The sequence below is a fragment of the Schistocerca cancellata genome, chromosome 6, assembly GCF_023864275.1.
Source record: "Schistocerca cancellata isolate TAMUIC-IGC-003103 chromosome 6, iqSchCanc2.1, whole genome shotgun sequence".
Taxonomy (NCBI): Eukaryota; Metazoa; Arthropoda; class Insecta; order Orthoptera; family Acrididae; genus Schistocerca; species Schistocerca cancellata.
In genome coordinates this window covers 318,118,678-318,138,708 of record NC_064631.1, presented here as the reverse complement: position 1 = coordinate 318,138,708, position 20,031 = coordinate 318,118,678, and the positions used below count along the sequence as shown (strand labels likewise).

At 42.7% G+C, this 20,031-nt stretch overlaps 1 protein-coding gene across 1 annotated transcript in view; it reads left to right on the top strand.

Annotated features, from left to right (window-relative positions):
* Nucleotides 1–20,031, top strand: part of LOC126190831 (lysosomal acid glucosylceramidase-like) — a 132,088-nt gene that overhangs the window by 53,558 nt on the left and 58,499 nt on the right. The window contains exon 2 of the mRNA XM_049931406.1: nucleotides 18,672–18,726. Coding sequence (XP_049787363.1) covers nucleotides 18,675–18,726 — 52 coding nt within the window. The 5' untranslated portion in view covers nucleotides 18,672–18,674. The remainder of the gene's footprint in view (nucleotides 1–18,671; nucleotides 18,727–20,031) is intronic.

Here is a 20,031-nt window from a genome sequence, read left to right as displayed (position 1 = left end):
CGCCATTTTTGTCTCACTTGACCTCGAAAAGGCCTACGACCGTGTCTGGCATCCCGGTCTCCTGTTTAAACTCCAAACCTATGCCCTTCCTATCAACTACATCCGTCTGGTGGCCTCCTTCCTCTCCCACCGCCCCTCCTATGTTACCATCCATAATGCCAATTCCCACACCTTCTACCCCTCTGCCGGTGTGCCCCAGGGCTCTGTCCTCTCCCCTCTCCTCTACCTCCTGTACACGGCGGATATGCCCCCCCCCCCCCCCCTCCAGTACACCTCTTGCAATATGCTGATGACACCGCATTCCTCGCCCTCGCTCCTACCCTCCAACGGTCCCAACGCCTTCTCCAGAATCACCTTGACCTTTTTGCTGCATGGTGTAACCAGTGGCTCCTGAAACTCAATCCTTATAAGACCCAGGCAATCATCGTAGGTCGTACCACTCGCTCCTTCCGGCTCCTGGATTTCTCCTTTACTGTCTGCGCACGTCCTGTCCGCCTCACCCCCACCCTCACCTACCTTGGCCTCACCATTGACCGTCACCTCACCTGGATACCTCATCTCCGCTCCATCCAATCCAAAGCCCACAACCGCCTCCGACTCCTCAAACTCCTCTCTGGCCAGACATGGGGGTTGCACCCCTCTACCATCCTCCACACCTACAAATCCTTAATCCGTCCCATCCTCTGTTATGCCAGTCCTGCCTGGATATCTGCCCGCCCCCCCCCCCCCAAATTCTATCAGCCCCTCCAGATCCTTGAGCGTCATGCACTCCGCCTCACCTTCCGTATCCGCCTCCCGTCCCCCACGCGGATCCTCTATGATCTCATTCCTTTCCCCCATCTGTTCCTATTCCTCGAACATATCCGCATCCTCTACACCTCCCGCCGTCTTGAACCCCCTCACCCCCTGGTTGCTCCTCTCCTCTCCCATCCCCGCCCCCTGCCACGTCTTCACCGTTGTGTCCCCTCTACCCTCCATCTCTACACCCTCCTTCTCCTTTCCCAAGGTGGCTCCCATCAACTCCCCCTCCCGGACGATGCCCTCTTTCCCTCCATTTATCCTTCCTATCAACTCTGATCCTCACTCCCCCTCCTTTCCTTTGTCCTTTCCCTGGGCTCCCTCTTCCCCCCCCCTTCTGTCCTGTTTTCTCCCCACTAAACCTCTCCCTACCTCCCTTCTCCCCCCCAGTCCTTTTGTATTCCCCTCTTCTGCCTACCCCTCTCCCTGTTGCGTCTGCCCCCCACCCCTCTTATGGGTCCTCATCCTCCATCAGCTCCTTTCCCGGTTCCCCCCTTCGCTTTTACTCTCCTTTCCCCCCTTTTTTGTTTTCCCATCTTCTGTCCAGTTTCCCCCCACCTGCTCTCGACTGTGGTATGTCACATTTGCCAACTTTTTAGTGCAGTGTTCCAGTGACTATTCAGTGTTGTCTGTCTTTCTCGTGTTGCGAACAGAAACCATGGTGTCGCTAGGTGCGAATTTTATGTCTTTTGCGAACAGAAGCCAGACTGTCGCCGTGTTTTTTAATTGTCTGTCTATTGTTTTCCCTGTCTGCTTCGTATGTATTTTATTAGCATCATCATCCCTCTGTTGTTTGTTTTAAGTTCCACGATTTCTTTTCGCCATGTTACTCTTTAAGTCTCCGATTTTATCGCCTGTTTTTTATTGTTTATTCTCTTGATCTTTCTCACAAAATCTGTAGGCTGAAGAGCGGCATACTAAGCTGCTGCCAGCCCGCCCCCTTCTGGGGGAATTGAAATTCAATAAAGAAAAAAAAACTGGAGTTAGGCCGTAGTTTTCTTCTAGATTCGTATCAGCGCGCACTCGGTGTCGGAAGCCGCGTCGCATTTGTGCAGTTGCCAGGAACAGCCTTGGATGCCATATTACGTAACTCGATATGCACTTAACAATGAGTTCGCATTGGGGTAAAGCGTTAATTGTGGAACGACCTCAGTGATTTAGTCTCAGTTTGCATATGTCATATTTTCACGTGTCGCTGCAGGGCAGGCTTTCTACCATTACTAGTGTGGCGTTTGATGAGTATTAACATCAAATTTTGGCAAGCATTCACTTTGAACATTTACATGGATAACGATTATTGAACAGTTTCGTTATGTAGTAATAATAGGATCCGCGCAATAAACTCTCAACAGCTCTGATAATACAATAGCTGATATGTCTAATCATTTGTCTGAAATTTTACGCTTCATCGTTTTCAGAATATAGTGAAAATTGTTATAGTAAACTGCATTATCTATGAATCCCAGACATCATCCTAAATCCTCGGAGTAATGAACTTCAATAATCAACATCTTTTATTCTCCATCAGAGTGGGCACAGTGACCTCTAATTACAGGCATCACGTTTTTGCTAGTCACTTTCTGGTGCCAACATTGAAGTTAGAGAGCCTGTGTTGAGAACTGCAATCATCATCATTTAAGACTGATTATGCCTTTCAGCGTTCAGTCTGGAGCATAGCCCCCCTTATACAGTTCCTCCATGATCCCCTATTCAGTGCTAACTTTGGTGCCTCTTCTGATGTTAAACCTATTACTTCAAAACCATTCTTAACCGAATCCAGGTACCTTCTCCTCGGTCTGCCCCGACTCCTCCTACCCTCTACTGCTGAATCCATGAGTCTCTTGGGTAACCTTGCTTCTCCCATGCGTGTAACATGACCCCAACATCTAAGCCTGTTCGCCCTGACTGCTACATCTATAGAGTTCATTCCCAGTTTTTCTTTGATTTCCTCATTGTGGACACCCTCCTGCCATTGTTCCCATCTACTAGTACCTGCAATCATCCTAGCTACTTTCATATCCGTAAACTCAACCTTGTTGATAAGGTAACCTGAATCCACCCAACTTTCGCTCCCATACAACAAAGTTGGTCGAAAGATTGAACGGTGCACAGATAACTTAGTCTTGGTACTGACTTCCTTCTTGCAGAAGAGAGTAGATCGTAGCTGAGCGCTCACTGCATTAGCTTTGCTACACCTCGCTTCCAGTTCTTTCGCTATGTTGCCATCCTGTGAGAATATGCATCCTAAGTACTTGAAAGCGTCCACCTGTTCTAACTTTGTTCCTCCTATTTGGCACTCAATCCGTTTATATTTCTTTCCCACTGACATTACTTTCGTTTTGGAGATGCTAATCTTCATACCATAGTCCTTACATTTCTGATCTAGCTCTGAAATATTACTTTGCAAACTTTCTATCGAATCTGCCATCACAACTAAGTCATCCGCATATGCAAGACTGCTTATTTTGTGTTCACATATCTTAATCTCACCCAGCCAGTCTATTGTTTTCAACATATGATCCATAAATAATATGAACAACAGTGGAGACAGGTTGCAGCCTTGTCTTACCCCTGAAACTACTCTGAACCATGAACTCAATTTACCGTCAACTCTAACTGCTGCCTGACTATCCATGTAAAGACCTTTAATTGCTTGCAAAAGTTTGCCTCCTATTCCATAATCTTGTAGAACAGACAATAACTTCCTCCTAGGAACCCGGTCATGTGCCTTTTCTAGATCTATAAAGCATAGATACAATTCCCTGTTCCACTCATAACACTTCTCCATCATTTGCCGTAAGCTAAAGATCTGGTCCTGACAACCTCTAAGAGGCCTAAATCCACACTGATTTTCATCCAATTGGTCCTCAACTAATACTCGCACTTTCCTTTCAACAATACCTGAGAAGATTTTACCCACAACGCTGATTAGAGATACCTCTGTAGTTGTTACAATCTTTTCTGTTTCCATGTTTAAAGATTGGTGTGATTACTGCTTTTGTCCAGTCTGATGGAACCTGTCCCGACTCCCAGGCCATTTCAATTATCCTGTGTAGCCATTTAAGACCTGACATTCCACTGTATTTGATGAGTTCCGACTTAATTTCATCCACCCCAGCCGCTTTATTGCACTGCAATCTGTTGACCATTTTTCCACTTCCTCAAATGTGATCCTATTTCCATCATCATTCCTATCCCATTCTACCTCGAAATCTGAAACATTACTGATCGCATTTTCACCTACATTGAGCAACTCTTCAAAATATCCCCTCCATCTGCCCAAGGCATCCACAGGATTCACCAGCAGTTTTCCTGACCTGTCCAAAATACTTGTCATTTCCTTCTTACCTCCCTTTCGAAGACTGCTAATTACACTCCAGAATGGTTTTCCCGCAGCTTGACCCATAGTCTCCAACCTGTTTCCAAAGTCTTCCCACGATTTCTTCTTGGATGCTGCAATTATCTGTTTGGCTTTGTTTCTTTCTTCAACATAACTTTCTCTGTCTACCTGGGTTTTGGTATGTAGCCATTTTTGATACGCCTTCTTTTTCCTTTTACAGGCTGCCTTGACTGTATCATTCCACCAAGCTGTTTGCTTCATCCTACTTTTACACGCTACTGTTCCAAGACATTCTTTAGCCACTTTTAGTACTGTGTCCCTGTACCTTGTCCATTCCTTTTCCAATGACTGTAATTGACTAAATTCAACTGACTGGTACCTTTCTGAGATCGCTGTTATGTACTTGTGCCTGATTTCCTTATCCTGAAGTTTCTCCACTCTTATCCTCCTACATATGGACCTGACCTCCTGCACTTTCGGCCTCACAATCCCAATTTCACTGCAGATTAAATAATGATCAGTGTCATCAAAGAATCCCCTGAAAACACACGTGTCCCTCACAGCCCTTCTGAATTCCTGATCTGTTATTATATAGTCAATGACAGATCTGGTTCCCCTGTCTTCCCAAGTATACCGGTGAATGTGCTTACGTTTAAAAAAGGAGTTTGTGATTACTAAGCCCATACTGGCACAGAAATCCAAGAGTTGCTTCCCGTTCCTGTTGGCCTCCATATCCTCTCCAAATTTACCCATAACCTTTCCATACCCTTCTGTTCGATTTCCAATCCTGGCGTTAAAATCACCCATGAGCAGAACACTGTCCTTGTCCTTTACTCTAACTACATCACTGAGTGCCTCATAAAAACTATCCATCTTATCTTGATCTGTCCCTTCACAATGCGAATATACTGACACAGAACTGCAATACAAAGGAAAATTATAATACTATATTTTCCACCCGCCGCCCCACAGAGAGTGTGAGCACTACCATCAGAGCCGGCCGGGGTGACCGAGCGGTTCTAGGCGCTTCAGTCTGGAACCGCACAACCGCTACGGTCGCAGGTTCGAATCCTGCTTCGGGCATGGATGTGTGTGATGTCCTTGGGTTAGTTAGGTTTAAGTAGTTCTAAGTTCTAGGGGACTGATGACCTCAGATGATAAGTCCCATAGTGCTCAGAGCCATTTGAACCATTTGAACCACTACCATCAGAGACTTCCAGCTGTGCAGCGAAGTGTTTGATTGTGATCCGTCGATCACCTCGAATGAAAGTGTCCGCACGTTCCAATGTTGCGGGAGCCGCAAGTATGTGCGACCGTCCGGCATGAGATCGGACAGGCTTGCGCGACCTTGTTGCGATGCTGTCACACACCTCGCCCGCCGACTCACCATGCTTTTGTTTACTGCGGCTATGACTATCTGCGATGTACAGGTTTTCCGCCAAAAGAAACTCAAAGACAGCTCTCTGCTTGGTACGCACCTCCATTAGAAAGACCATTTTGAAGGCTACGAATAACGTTGTCACATATAAGAACTTCATGAAAGTGTAGGGGCTGAAGCAGGAATATTCCGTGATGTCCCGCAACAAATTCCGCGTTTTTTCAACCGAAATTGGCCGAGGAAAAAATGTGTTGCATTACTTATTGAACGCCTCTCGTAATTTAAGAATACAGTACAACTGTTATCATTCGAAGCAGTGAAAGATAAAATCTTCACTCACAACAAAATAAACACGCAGGGGCGGTGGCAAAGGGGGGGGGGAGGGCATGGGGCTATAGCCCTCCCCCCCCCCCCCCTCCAATGGAGCACCATATTACGCTGGATAAAATGACTTCAGAAATCAGCGAATATATTACTTCAACAGATTCAATCATTTTTTTAATGATGTAGCAATATATGTTGCACTGTATTTGAAACACATTTTAACAAAGAGCGAACGTACTATCTAAACCAATACATACTATTTAACTTAAAATGGGCGTCTTAATATTTATTAATATACATTGGATGTATGTTAATGTACCACATACAATAATCAAGAAAGCTAAATATGCTCTTGCAAACATCCATAAAGAAAGAGATATGGACATTGAAAATATCATTGACCTATTCAGTAAAAAGAAACAGAGACGAATGAGCATGATAAAATGAGCAGAAGATGGAAATATCCAGTGAATTTTGTTACAGTATTTTTTTATATTCAGTGTCAAGTTCAAGTTTTTACAATCATGTCATCTTCTGTATCGATAAAATGAATGAAAACGTGTTTGTTGTAAGTTGATCTTCTTTATGGTTTATGTAATTTATAAAATTTTCCATATTAAAATAAGTTTTTCTTTTTACCCTGAACGTTAAGCAACACCAAATTTTACTAGTTTGTCGGTAGAGGACACCCAACTCTCCTTTTGTTAAGCGATATTTCATGCACTCCCCCACCCCACTGCCCACCACCCCCCCGCCCCCATGACCGACTTCTAGAATCGTGCCTGTAGACACGTACCTGAAATAGTAACTATGACAAGCAGCGATAAGTGAATGTTCAGTACGAATTTTCTGGTGAGATACGCAGAAATAGTGTTAGCATAAAGCTCTCACCAAATAATCTTTTCCTCTGTGATCGAACTGGAGTAACGGTTTCATACCACTCGATGTGTGCCCAGAATTGATCCATTTACGCTAATGTTCTTGTTAGGACGCTTCTCAAAGTTAACCGTCAGGCCTGGAGTGCAGGGACCGCCAGGAAGCCCACTCGGTCACAAAATGGACTCACGTGGCAGTGTAGCGCCTGTAGCCCATCACTGGTGCACACGTTCTAACTCCAGCACACAACTGACTCCGTGAACGTGACCGACTTGTTTAAGCTGGCGAAGCGTGGGCTCGCCCCTTGTGGACGCGGAAGGTAAACACGCTCGCGCAAATTAGGCAAAGACAGAGTAACAAATAATCGATCCTGCGCCTTACTCGGTTCAGAATCACTCGTGAGTTCCAAAGTGCTACCAGCAGTCCAGGCAGCACAATGACTGGGCATAGGGAGTTAAAAAGAATGGGCTACATTGGTCGAGCAGCTGCTCATAAGCCACACATTTCTGCACTCAATGCTAAGAGACATTTGAGATGGTGTAAACAGCGACGTCACTGTACAGTGGATGACTGCAGTGCAAACAGTGAAGTGCGGAGTACGGGATGTAAAGGTATGTGCATGTTTTTCGTGGTTAGTGTGGGATCCCTTGTTGCGCGTAAGAAAATGCGAAATGTGGAAGGATATGAACACATTTTACAGCATTTTGTCTACTGGTTACAGTAGAGCAACAGTTCGGAGGTGATGAGGTTTGCCTAGAGTGCTGACTATTGGGTTCAGATGCAACGCCTTTGGGATAAGTTAGAACGTCGATCTCGCTCCAGACCTCAGCGTCCATCCATCTCTGGTTTCAGCTCTTGAGGAAGAAAGGTCTGCCATTCCTCGTGTCTCCAGCAGAGTTTAACCCGTCATAAACGCAATGGGTTGACACACCCCATAGTAACATCCACTAATATTGTCTGGATATTTTTGATCAGATAGTGTACATAGACTGTGAAAGAATATTATCAAAATGTGCCAGGAGTATTGTCAAAAACAGTGACCGTCAAAAATGTATTGTTGTGCTATGTGGCCCACTGGCGTTTATACGTGTGACGTGTTGTAGCGCTGCACTTGTAAGACATATGAATATTGCTAATTAACCCCTCTGTTTCTCTATCGAAAACACGATGGTACTGACAGTGTGGTCAGCCGACTAAAATAACTCTTTTTCCAACATGTTATCATATGCTGTATGTGCAGCGTTGACAAATGTTGAACAGATGTATATGAGATCTTTGGTCAGCGAATTTAGTCGAGTGAGTTAGTGAGTGAGTGAGGGGTGTATGTGTGAGCAGTATGTGTGTGTGTGTGTATGTGTATGTGTGGTTTAATATTTATGTCTTGAGTCAGGCTTAACAGTGAGCTGTTGTTTTTATATAACTGGTCATGTATTATCTGTTTACTCTGTGCTGCTTCTTTTGAGTCAACAATGTTCTGACTGGTTTTATGTAGTCCACCATGAAGGGCTCTCTTGTGCCAACGTCTTCATCTCAGAATAGCATTTGCAGCCAACGTCCTGAATTATTTGTTGGATATATTCCAAACTCTGTCTTCCCCTACAGTTTTACACTCTACTGCTCCCTTAAGTACCATGGAAGTTATTCCCTGATTTCTTAACACATTCCTAACATCGTCCCTTCTTATTGTCAGTGTTCCCCTCATGATCCTTTTCTGCGAAGATCCTCATTTCTTATCTAATCAGTCCACCTTATTTTCGTCATCCTTGTATAGCACCACATCTCAAACGCTTCGATTTCCTTTCACCCATTTCTTCCACAGCCCATAATTCAATTAAAATACAAACACTTGTAATATGCTGCACTTCCTTCCGCTCTGATGACAGCGCTATATTTCGTGGCTTGGGCTGCACAGGATTCCTAAAACGATGGGCAGCCGTGCTGGTCCATCACAGGTCACTCGGCGACCATAGACCGTGTAGATTGGTAGGAACAGGGTCCAGGTGCGCTCTCGTCCCCGCCGATGCCTTCCCGGCTGTACCCATTAGTTTTAAGGTCAGGTGACCAGGTCAGCCACACGAACACCCCCATGTACGTGGAATGTTCTTCAGGACGATATGACACAGTCCAGGAGCAGTGGAGTATTCCAGTCTCTTGCTGAAAGTAAAGGTTGCCTGCGAGGAACTGTACGCATCCTGTAGCCTCTGCCTGGAGATCACCGCAACAGGCGATCCCGATTGCAGCTTTACACACACTTAGCGCGAGCGTAACTACAATAAAAGTGACATTTGTGACGGTAGAGGGAGTGGTGGCGCTGAGTTCGAGAGGTGTGCATAACAACGTCCCACAAACAACCAATATTTATTAAACAAAACAAAAACCCAAGCTTTAAATTGAATACCCAGTCAAGAGGTGAGTCACAGAATTACAATTTTACATTGAGCGTACGCACTGAAGAGCCAAAGAAACTGGTACACCTGCCTGAAATCGTGTAGGGCCCCCACGAGCACACAGAAGTGCCGCAACACGGCGTGGCATGGACTCGACTAATGTCCGAAGTAGTGCTGGAGGGAACTGACACCATAAATTGTGAAGCGCTGTCCATAAATCCGCAAGAGTACGAGGGGGTGAAAATCTCTTCTGAACAGCACATTCAAGGCATCCCTGACATGCTCACTAATGTTCATGTCTGGGGAGTTTGGTAGCCAGCGGAAGAGTTTAAACTCAGAAGAGTGTTCCTGGAGCCACTCTGTAGCAATTCAGGGCGTGTGGGATCGTGCTGGAATTGCCCAAGTCCGTCGGAATGCGCAGTGGACTTGAATGGATGCAGGTGATCAGACAGGATGTTTACCTACTTGTCATCTGTCAGGGTCGTAAGTAGAAGTATCAGGGGTCCCATATCACTCCAACTGCCCACGCCACACACCGTTACAGAGCCTCCACCAGCTTGAACAGCCCCCTGCTCACATGCAGGGTCCATGGATTCATTAGGTAGCCTCCATACCCATACACATCCATCTGCTCGATGCAATTTAAAACGAGACTCGTCCGACCAGGCAACATGTTTCCAGTCATCAACAGTCCAATGTCTGGGTTGACGCGCCCAGGCGAGGGGTAAAGCTTTGTGTCGTGCAGTCATCAAGGGTACACGAGTGAGCCTTCTGCTCGTAAAAGCCCATATCGATGATGTTTCGTTGAATGGTTCGCACGCTGACACTTGTTGATGGCCCTGCATAGAAATCTACAGCAATTTGCGGAAGGGTTGCACTTCAGTCATGTTGAATGATTCTTTTCAGTCGTCGTTGCTCTCGTTCTTGCAGGATCTTTTTTCCGGCCGCAGAGATGTCGGAGATTTGATGTTTTATCGGATTCCTGATATTTACGGTACACTCATGAAATGGTCGTACGGGAAACTCCCCACTTCATCGCTACCTCGGAGATCCTTTGTCCCATCGCTCGTGCGCCGACTGTAATACCACGTTCAAACTCACTTAAATCTTGATAACCCGCCGGTGTAGAAGCAGTAACAGATTTGACAACTGCGCCAGACACCTGTCGTCTTATATAGGCGTTGTCGACCACAGCGCAGTATTCTGCCTGTTTACATATCTCTGTATATGAATACGCACGCTTATACCAGTTTCTTTGGTGCTTCAGTGTACAATGACCCCCAAAATATAGAGTCATTTAAAACGATACAAACAGCATCCCTTAGGAATATTATAACGACCTGATACCGTATTATGACCCGCAAATAATGTAAACAATACAATTTCCCATTACTTAGAAAGTTGTGTAACCCTTTCAAAACCTGTTAAATAAGTCAAAGCAAGAAACAAATTAAAGAAATGACCTGATGCCTCCACTCCCTTAAAACAATAACAGTACATAACACTCTCCCACAGTTTAAATATCACTAATCACTTCAAATCGTCCCCCACGTCAAATGTGAATGATCCTCAGTTTAAATAAGAGTGGCCCAGCAAAATATACATCGATCAAACTGAATCTTAGAAGCTACTGTCACCGCTGAGTGTTCTTGAATTAACGCAGAGTGGTATCGAGCAAGCAACACAAGATAACACGAGTCTCTTAACGTCATCTAATGATAAGCGGCCACAGTCTGTAATATACACATTCATCCTGTGTGATTGAACTCCGGTGTCAAAAAAATGGTTCAAATGGCTCTGAGCACTATGGGACTTAACATCTGTGGTCATCAGTCCCCTAGAACTTAGAACTACTTAAACCTAACTAACCTAAGGACATCACACACATCCATGCCCGAGGCAGGATTCGAACCTCCGACCGTAGCGGTCGCGCGGTTCCAGACTGTAGCGCCCAGAACCGCTCGGCCACCATCGGCCGGTGAACTCCGGTGTCAGTAACGTAGTGAAGCTTGCTGCTGTACAACTTTCCAGATAGCCAAACATTACGTGTAGACAAGAAAAACAGAGAAGGCTCATGTCCCGACATCATATCCTATTTGCAGGATCCATTAACGAATCCCAGATCGCGTCAGGTCGTCAAATCTAGCAAGGGCGTTCAAATCTGCTCGCACCCGTCAGAATATTACAAACACTGACGCTTCACTTTGCCTCTCGTCAGCCATAACTAATATGAACGTCCTGTAAGTCATCTATGTCGAATCTGCATCAGAGCACCAAATGGTATTTAATCGCTACACGTATATCTTTCATCACTTTCATGAACTTAAAACAGCAGTACATACATGCAGCACCTAGCATTGCCAGTATGATGTTTGTGACAATCGGTGGCTCGACTGTAGAAATCAAGTATACGCCTCCCAAACGAGAATGAAATAGTTTCAAAATGGTTCAAATGGCTCTGAGCACTATGGGACTCAACTGCTGAGGTCATAAATCCCCTAGAACTTAGAACTACTTAAACCTAACTAACCTAAGGACATCACACACATCCATGCCCGAGGCAGGATTCGAACCTGCGACCGTAGCGTCGCGCGGTTCCAGACTGAAGCGCCTAGAACCGCTCGGCCACTCTGGCCGGCAATGAAATAGTTTGTAAACCTTCCATCACCCACTTATCTGCTTCATAAAACATGCGAAATATGGCAAATTGTATGATCTCTATGCAGCATCTGAGAGGATCGAGCACTGTACTCGACAGTTACGAGCGAGTAGGCAGAAATGTTTGGCGAGCGAAATGTCATGTTAACTGTTAGATCAGGGAAGGATTGGTATCGGTCATATTACAAATTCTTGAACACTCTTAGCAACATGTGGCTAAGCCCTTATACAATACACATGCCCGGATGGACTAATTTGAGAGTACTTCTTCACGATCTACAACTTGATTGTTGTTGCTGTTGTTGTTGTCGCAACTGAGAGTAGCCGTTGTTTGTAGCGGTTAGGATTCACATTTCTTTGCCTCACAACTAGATTTAGTTTTTCCGTGGTCTGTGTAAATGGCTTCAAGCAATTTCTTGGATGATTCCTTTGAAATGAACAGGGTCAAATTCCTTCCCCGCCTAGTCCGCTGCGAACTTGTGTACCCCTCGAATGATCTGCCTTCTTTCCTCTAGAGCTTTAACTTGTTTATTAATTTTAGTTGCTTTTCTCCTCTTTTTATACCCAAAATCTTTGAATTTGTGAAATTAGTTTTGTTCAAAAATTTTTCAAATGGCTCTGAGCACTATGGGACTTAACTTCTGAGGTCATCAGTCCCCTAGAACTTAGAACTACTTAAACCTAACTAACCTAAGGACATCACACGCATACATGCCCGAGGCAGGATTCGAACCTACGACCGTAGCGGTCGCGCGGTTCCAGACTGTAGCGCACAGAACCGCTCGGCCACCCCGGCCGGCAATTGGTTTTGTGCTTAATGAATTAAGTTCTTTTTAACTGAGTGTCCTGTTTTATTTTGCGTCTTACTAGCCCGTGGTCGCTAGAGGTCTTGACCAGGTTTAAGACACACACATTCAGAAGGACCTTTTTAAATTTTTATTTAATAATTAATTTATTGACAGCATATAGTCAAACTCTTTACACGTCCATTCTATGCCTGACTTCAAAAATGTGTTCATGGTGTAGCTACGTCTCCACTTTTACACATAAGTCACCAATTACTATCATTCACTATGAATTATTTTTATTTGCCAGTTCTCGTAACTCTCAATACATCTGGAGACATGGTTGTCCTTACTACATATATAATGTTTAATGTTTAAAAAGTCAATTTGTGATTTACTTGCACCATGCGGTACTGATTATTCGATCGCAAAACAGTTACTTTGTGCATGTTTCATTCCTGTACGCGACAGCTGTATTATGATGGCGGCGCATATGGATGTAGTGGCAAATCGCTCCGTGAATATCGGTAAATTACCATCAGTGAATTGTATGCTATGTGCAAAAAAAGTGATAGGTGTTAAAACATGTGTAGTGGCACATAAATGGTATCATTCTTGTTGTTTCGTGGAAGCAAATCTCGGTCAAATAGGCCTACATGTATGTGACTGTGGAACTGAGTGCAACGGTCTTGAAACTGCATTTGAAATGTGCAACGCTGGACTCGAAATAAGTGTGAGGGAAGAACTGCAAAGTGACTTAAATAAAGCTAGACAATATGCAGAAATGCTGAAAAGTTTGATCGACTATATGGACCTTCCCACAGATACGCAAACAGGCAAACGAGAGTGTGTATATACTAGGCCTAAGAAAATCTCTCGACCTGTCTTAAATACCAATGTTTTTCGTGTTCCACTAATGAATAAATACGATGTTCTAAGTGCAGACAGCTCAGAATCACGGACAAAAAATCTCATTGTAACAGGTAACTGCTCGGAAAGATCTGTTGAACAAAAAAGTGCCAGCAGAAACACGTTACCATCAAATACTATTAAACGAAAAAATCGTGTGAGAGCAACTTGTAATAAAACTGAACACGAGACAGAAAAGGAAACAGAAGAAGAAGGAAGAAATATACATATTATCGACGGGTCATGGCAAGGGACTGGCTACAATCATTTCTGATATGCAGTCCGAATATAAAGTGATTGGAATTTCGAAACCTGGTGCTCCTCTACGAGAAGTGCTGAAAAACTGTGAAAGTTCCGTGAAAAGCGACATCAACTGTGTCATAATCGGAGGGGGAAACGATGTCTATAAAAATGAAAGCAGCCTTGCTGTAAGAACACTGAAAGAATCGCTAGGAAAAATTTCACAGGCGAAGGTATTTGTTGTAAACATTCCCTACAGACACGACTTAACGGAAGACTCGTGTGTAAACAAAGAAATTATCGCGACAAATCGGAAATTCAGGAAGATTTGTAGCGGTTTTGTGCACACAACTTTCATTGAAGCAACGAGTTCAGTAAGAGAGCATTTTACTAGACATGGACTGCACAGAAACAACCTAGGCAAGAAAGTGCTGGCCAAAGAAATTCTCCAGGTGATAAAGACAGCAGGAGTGGATGCCTATGTAAAAATAGCACTACCTGCAACAGGTTTTGTGCCAATGACAACAGAAAAGAAAAGTGCACCAACAGCATATGAGGAAGAAACATCTGCAGATACACCCTACGATGAAAAAATTACAACTGTGCAAACATGTAAAGCGTCACAGTCACCAGTGGCATTATCAGTAGCAGCAGTGGAAAAGGAAGTAACAGTAGCATCAACAGCAGAATTTTCACCAGCAACAGTAACTATAGTGCCTCTAAAAGGAGAAATGAGAATTGCAGCAGGAGAAGCAGCATCAAGTGTTACAGGTAGACGGAAAACAGCACCTCCTGTCCGTCTAAATGATTTTTTAGTGGAAGGCAGCAAGATGAAGAAGCCCACGAGATAAGTAGTGTAACAAATTTCATAACACCTCACCAAAACGTTCAATCTAAAATAAACAACAATTATGATCTTAAAATTTGCTATCTGAATGTTCAAGGACTAATAGATAAAGAATTTATTGCAAACAGTTTTGGACTAGATAACAAATTTGATATTTTCTGTCTGAGTGAACATTGGGTTACTGAGAGTGTACTTCCAGTTGTCAAACTAGATAACTATAGTGTAGCAAATAGTTACTGTAGAAAACTGCATATAAGAGGTGGTGTGGCAATATATATTAATCAGTCATTCAGCTGCTCCTTTTTTAAGTTGGACCTAGATTATTTATGTGAGGAACAGAACTTTGAAGCCACTGGTATAGTTATGGACAGTCTTAAGTTAGTAATAATATCCCTTTACAGGTCACCTAAGGGTATCATCAATGTATTTCTAGAAAAATTGGACATGCTGTTAGATGTACTAAGAGGGACCAGATGGTTGCATTATGACATAGTAATTGGTGGAGATCTGAATGCAGATTTTGATATAACAACGCATAAACGTACTGTGACTGAGTTGAAAAACCTTCTAAGACAGTGCAATTTGCACTCAATCAATAACAGGCCCACAAGAGATAAAGCATGTCTTGACAATATTTTTGTCAACTTTAAAACTACAGAAGAAACATGTGCTGTTACAGCGTTTCCATTTTCAGATCATGACTCTGTATCTTTAAACTATACAAGTAGGCTCTGTATTGATAATAGTAATATTCCTAAGCCTGTCCCAAAAGTTATAATCACCAGGCCTGTCACAGATGACAAAATTGTTCAGCTCTGTAAGTTACTTGCTGAGAGAGACTGGTTCAACCAATGTCATGGTGACACAAGTTATAGTCTTAGTGCTGATTTGTCAGGGAAACTATTATTTGAGAGATTTTTTAAAACATTTCTGACACAATTTAATGACATCATCCCCATAAAGAAATGCAAATTAACTGACAAAGGCTTAACAAACAGGGCTACAAACAGACAAAATTCATGGTTCACTAAACAATTATCAAATATGAAAAACCAAGTTATGGTGTTGCACAATATATGAAGCAATCAGAAAACAGAACATGCCAGATCAGCCTATACAAAATGCAGGAATGAGTATAACAAAGCCATCGTGGAAGCCAAAAAAGCACATAATTTCAATACCATTGATAATTCCACAAATAAGTGCAAAGCTGCATGGAAATTAATAAATGGTGCTGCTAAAGATGTGAGAAGCAAAAAAAATTAATATAAGTCCCCAAAAATTCAATGATTTCTTTATTAAATCTGTTGAAAATGTAGGAAATACTATAATCAAACCTGATATCAGTTCATCAGAGTTACTTTCTAAAAATGTTTGCAGAATACCAACAGACACAGGTACGTTTATGTTCTCCGAGGTCTCACCTAGTCATGTCCTAAGCATTGTAAAACGGATGAAATCTTCAGACAGTGTAGATATTTACGACATATCCTGTAATTTACTAAAGAAAGTAATAGACTATATTGTGTACCCCTTAACATTCTGTATAAATAAATGCATATCTGAAGGATATTTTCCCGAAGAACTCAAAGTGGCTAGGGTAATTCCAATATATAAAAAGGGAGATATGGACTCACCTTCCAGTTACAGACCAATCTCCATAGTCCCAGCTTTTTCTAAAATACTGGAATGTGTAATTTACCAACAGCTATCTGTCTATTTTGAAAAATTAGGAATAATTAGTGAATCTCAGTACGGTTTTAGGAAAAAGTTGTCTACTGTGGATGCTATAGGCTTTGTAGTCAAATACTTACATCAAGTGTTTGAGGATAAGGGCTATGCTCAACTCACATTTTGTGATCTAAGCAAAGCTTTTGACTCTGTAAAGCATAAGCCACTCCTAGAAAAACTGGAATTCTATGGCATTAGACACAACAGCCTTAAATTAATGAAATCATATCTCCAGAATCGTAAGCAAGTTGTTTGTGTAGGGAGAGAAATGTCGAGTATAGAGCAAGTCAAGGTAGGTGTTCCGCAGGGATCTGTGCTGGGCCCCTTTTTGTTCCTGATAATGATAAATGATCTGCCGTCATTTATCAAGTCCACCACTGTGTTGTATGCAGATGATACAACATTTCTTCATGCTAGTGAGGATTTCAATAGCCTTCAAACTTGTGCAGAAAAGACAATTGACCAAGCATCCTATTGGTTCAAGGCAAATGGATTCCTGTTGAATGAAAACAAAACACAGCAGATGGTCTGTAGTCTTAGAGACAAGCTTCTGTCAGATGATCCAAGTTATGTCAAATTTCTGGGGGTATACATTGATGATAAATTATCTTGGGGTCAACATGTACAATATATTAGTGGTAAATTGTCAAGAGTTATTTACCTGTTAAGGCGACTTATGGATTGTGTTCCTGAAAAATATGTTAGAACATCCTATTTTTCATTCTTTCAAAGTATAATAACATATGGAATTATTTTGTGGGGGAACTCTAGCTGTGTACATGACATATTAATACTGCAAAAAAAAGCTATTAGGATAATTACTGGTTCTGCATATAAGGCACACTGTAAACCATTGCTCTGTGAACAGAAAATCATGACTGTTATAAACTTGTACATATACTATGTTCTAATTTATACGAAGAAGAAATTACCAGAAACAAAAACCAGAGAAAATGTACACAACCACAATACAAGAAGGAATAGGTGCCTCTATATTCCTTACCACAGATTGTCAAAGTCACTCAACAGCTACGAAATCATGGGGTACAAATTATTTAATAATCTTCCTCAATCTGTTCAAGAATTACCTGAACAATTATTCAAACAAACAATTCATGACTGGCTAGTCCTCCACCCATTCTATGACATAAAAGAATTTATCAACTGTAATATAATACTATAATGTTAACAAGAAACCTGTTGTTTCTTTCATACTATTAATTGTATTTTAGTATGTATATGACGTTGTCTATTGCTGTAATGGCCGAATGACAATAAAATTATTATTATTATTATTATTATTATTATTATTATGTTGATTTTAAATCGTTACAATGATGTCAGACATTTTATTTTGGAATTCTGTCTGGTTGTCGGATCCGATAAAAAGTAAAATAAAAACAAACATTCGACATAATAGTTTTCTGGTAATGGCACCGCGTCATAATGTATAGAACTACTGCTGCTGGAGAAAAACCAACGTATCGGCCACGGCTGCAGCGGCCTTCTTCTGAGTCTCAACAAGGCCGCTGCAACCGTGGCCGAAACGTTGGTTTTTCTCCAGCAGCAGTAGTTGTATACATTATGACGCGGTGCCATACCTAGAAAACTATTATGTCAACTGACTGGCCGCGGAATCCTACGCAATTATAGAAAACAAACATGTAAAAAATTTAAAAAAAACCATCGTAAATCTAAATCCAGGAAAAACAACATAACAAATGAAACACAGATTTCACAAATAACACTGTTGAAACCATTGCTTTATCATGTCATTTGATTGCAGTTGATCACAGAAGGAGACGTACGAAGCAATACTAGCTACAAATCTACCACAGTGGGCTCATTTAGGTACAGAAAACAGGGAAACAAAGTAAATATAGACGGATAATGGAATAATTATTTTGCAATCTACATCACCACAATATGAGAACACCATGCTGCGTACAGAAAACCATTATCTCAGGGACAGGCAATCAGTAAATTACGTCATCTCCAAACAGAAATACAAGTGCTGCAAAATTGTTTACCTTGTTTGTTTGATCGTACTCATGCAAACGATAAAACTTTCATTATCTTATACAACAACCTGTTGCTTCTGATACAGCAACCTGACCTTGACAGTGCAGCTGCCAATTGGATAATTTGAGAGATTTCTAGGTTTGCAAGGTTTCTATAATACGGAGAATTCTGCGACTTCTTTATCTCGGGAACAAACACTTTAAGTCTATACCAAGTACTTACTGCACCTTGAAGGGCACTCGAAGGTTTTCCCGCGTGCCTCAACCGATAACAAGGTCAATTCAGGCGCTGTAGATTACGGACAGACTGAAGTGGTTTATATAGTCAAGACAATCGCAGGCGCCTCCAGTTGGCACTCATTTCTTGTCTGTTGCAGGTCATGGGGTTCGTTCGGATGTCAACCGGCCTGTGGCTTCTGATTTCACTCACGGGTAAGTCGTCACGGCGAAAAATAAACAGCCGGCCGAAGTGGCCGTGCGGTTAAAGGCGCTGCAGTCTGGAACCGCAAGACCGCTACGGTCGCAGGTTCGAACCCTGCCTTGGGCATGGATGTTTGTGATCTCCTTAGGTTAGTTAGGTTAAACTAGTTCTAAGTTCTAGGGGGCTAATGACCTCTGAAGTTGAGTCCCATAGTGCTCAGAGCCATTTGAACCATTTTTGAAAAATAAACGCGCTGCAACAAACGAACAGGACTCGCGCTCTGACCGTCCTGTACAAACTTAATTATGTATGTAGATGATGATGATGATAATAACAGTTTCGTGTGGCTCAATGGCCTGGTTGCAACTCATTCTATTGGATGCCACTTCGGCGACTTGTGTCGCTAACCTATCCCAGTTATCCAACCGGGGAAAGAGGACCTACAGTTTAACGTGTAATCGGAAACACGTGTTGTTCCTGACGACCACTCGCATCGTTGAGAGCTCAAGGCTAGGTTAAAACGAAGACTGAAAAATCCCGCGATCTCTCTCGGTTTCCAAATGCGCGCTTTACCCCCAGATTACCAGGCCCGACGTGTATACAGAAAGTTCAACTGTAGGCTTTGATAAGTGAGTTGGTGTCAGAATATGTGACATATATAGCCGTATCTTTTGATTGTATTGACTTAGAAACTAAAATAATTTACACCGCCAAGGAACCGTAGACCTTAGTATTTGACGTAAATTTCGACTTGATACCTCTGTATGTTCCTGAGAAAAAGGGCTCTTGGCGGGCCATATTTTTTGAGTTCATTGACGTAGAACCTTAATTACACTACTGGCTATAAAAATTGCTACACCACGAAGATCACGTGCTACAGACGCGAAATTTAACCGACAGGAAGAAGATGCTGTGATATGCAAATGATTAGCTTTTTAAAGCATTCACACAAGGTTGGCGCCGGTGGCAACAACGTGCTGACATGAGGAAAGTTTCCAACCGATTTCTTATACACAAATAGCAGTTGACCGGCGTTGCCTGGTGAAACGTTGTTGTGATGCCTTGTGTAAGGAGGAGAAATGCGTACCATCACGTTTCCGACTTTGAGAAAGGTCGGATTCTAGCCTATCGCGATTGCGGTTTATCGTATCGCAACATTACTGCTCGCGTTGGTCGAGATCCAATGACTGTTAGCAGAATATGGAATCGGTGGGTTGAGGAGGGTAATACGGAACGCCGTGCTGGATCCCAACGTCCTCGTATCATTACCAGTCGAGATGACAGGCATCTTATCCGCATGGCTGTAACGGATCGTG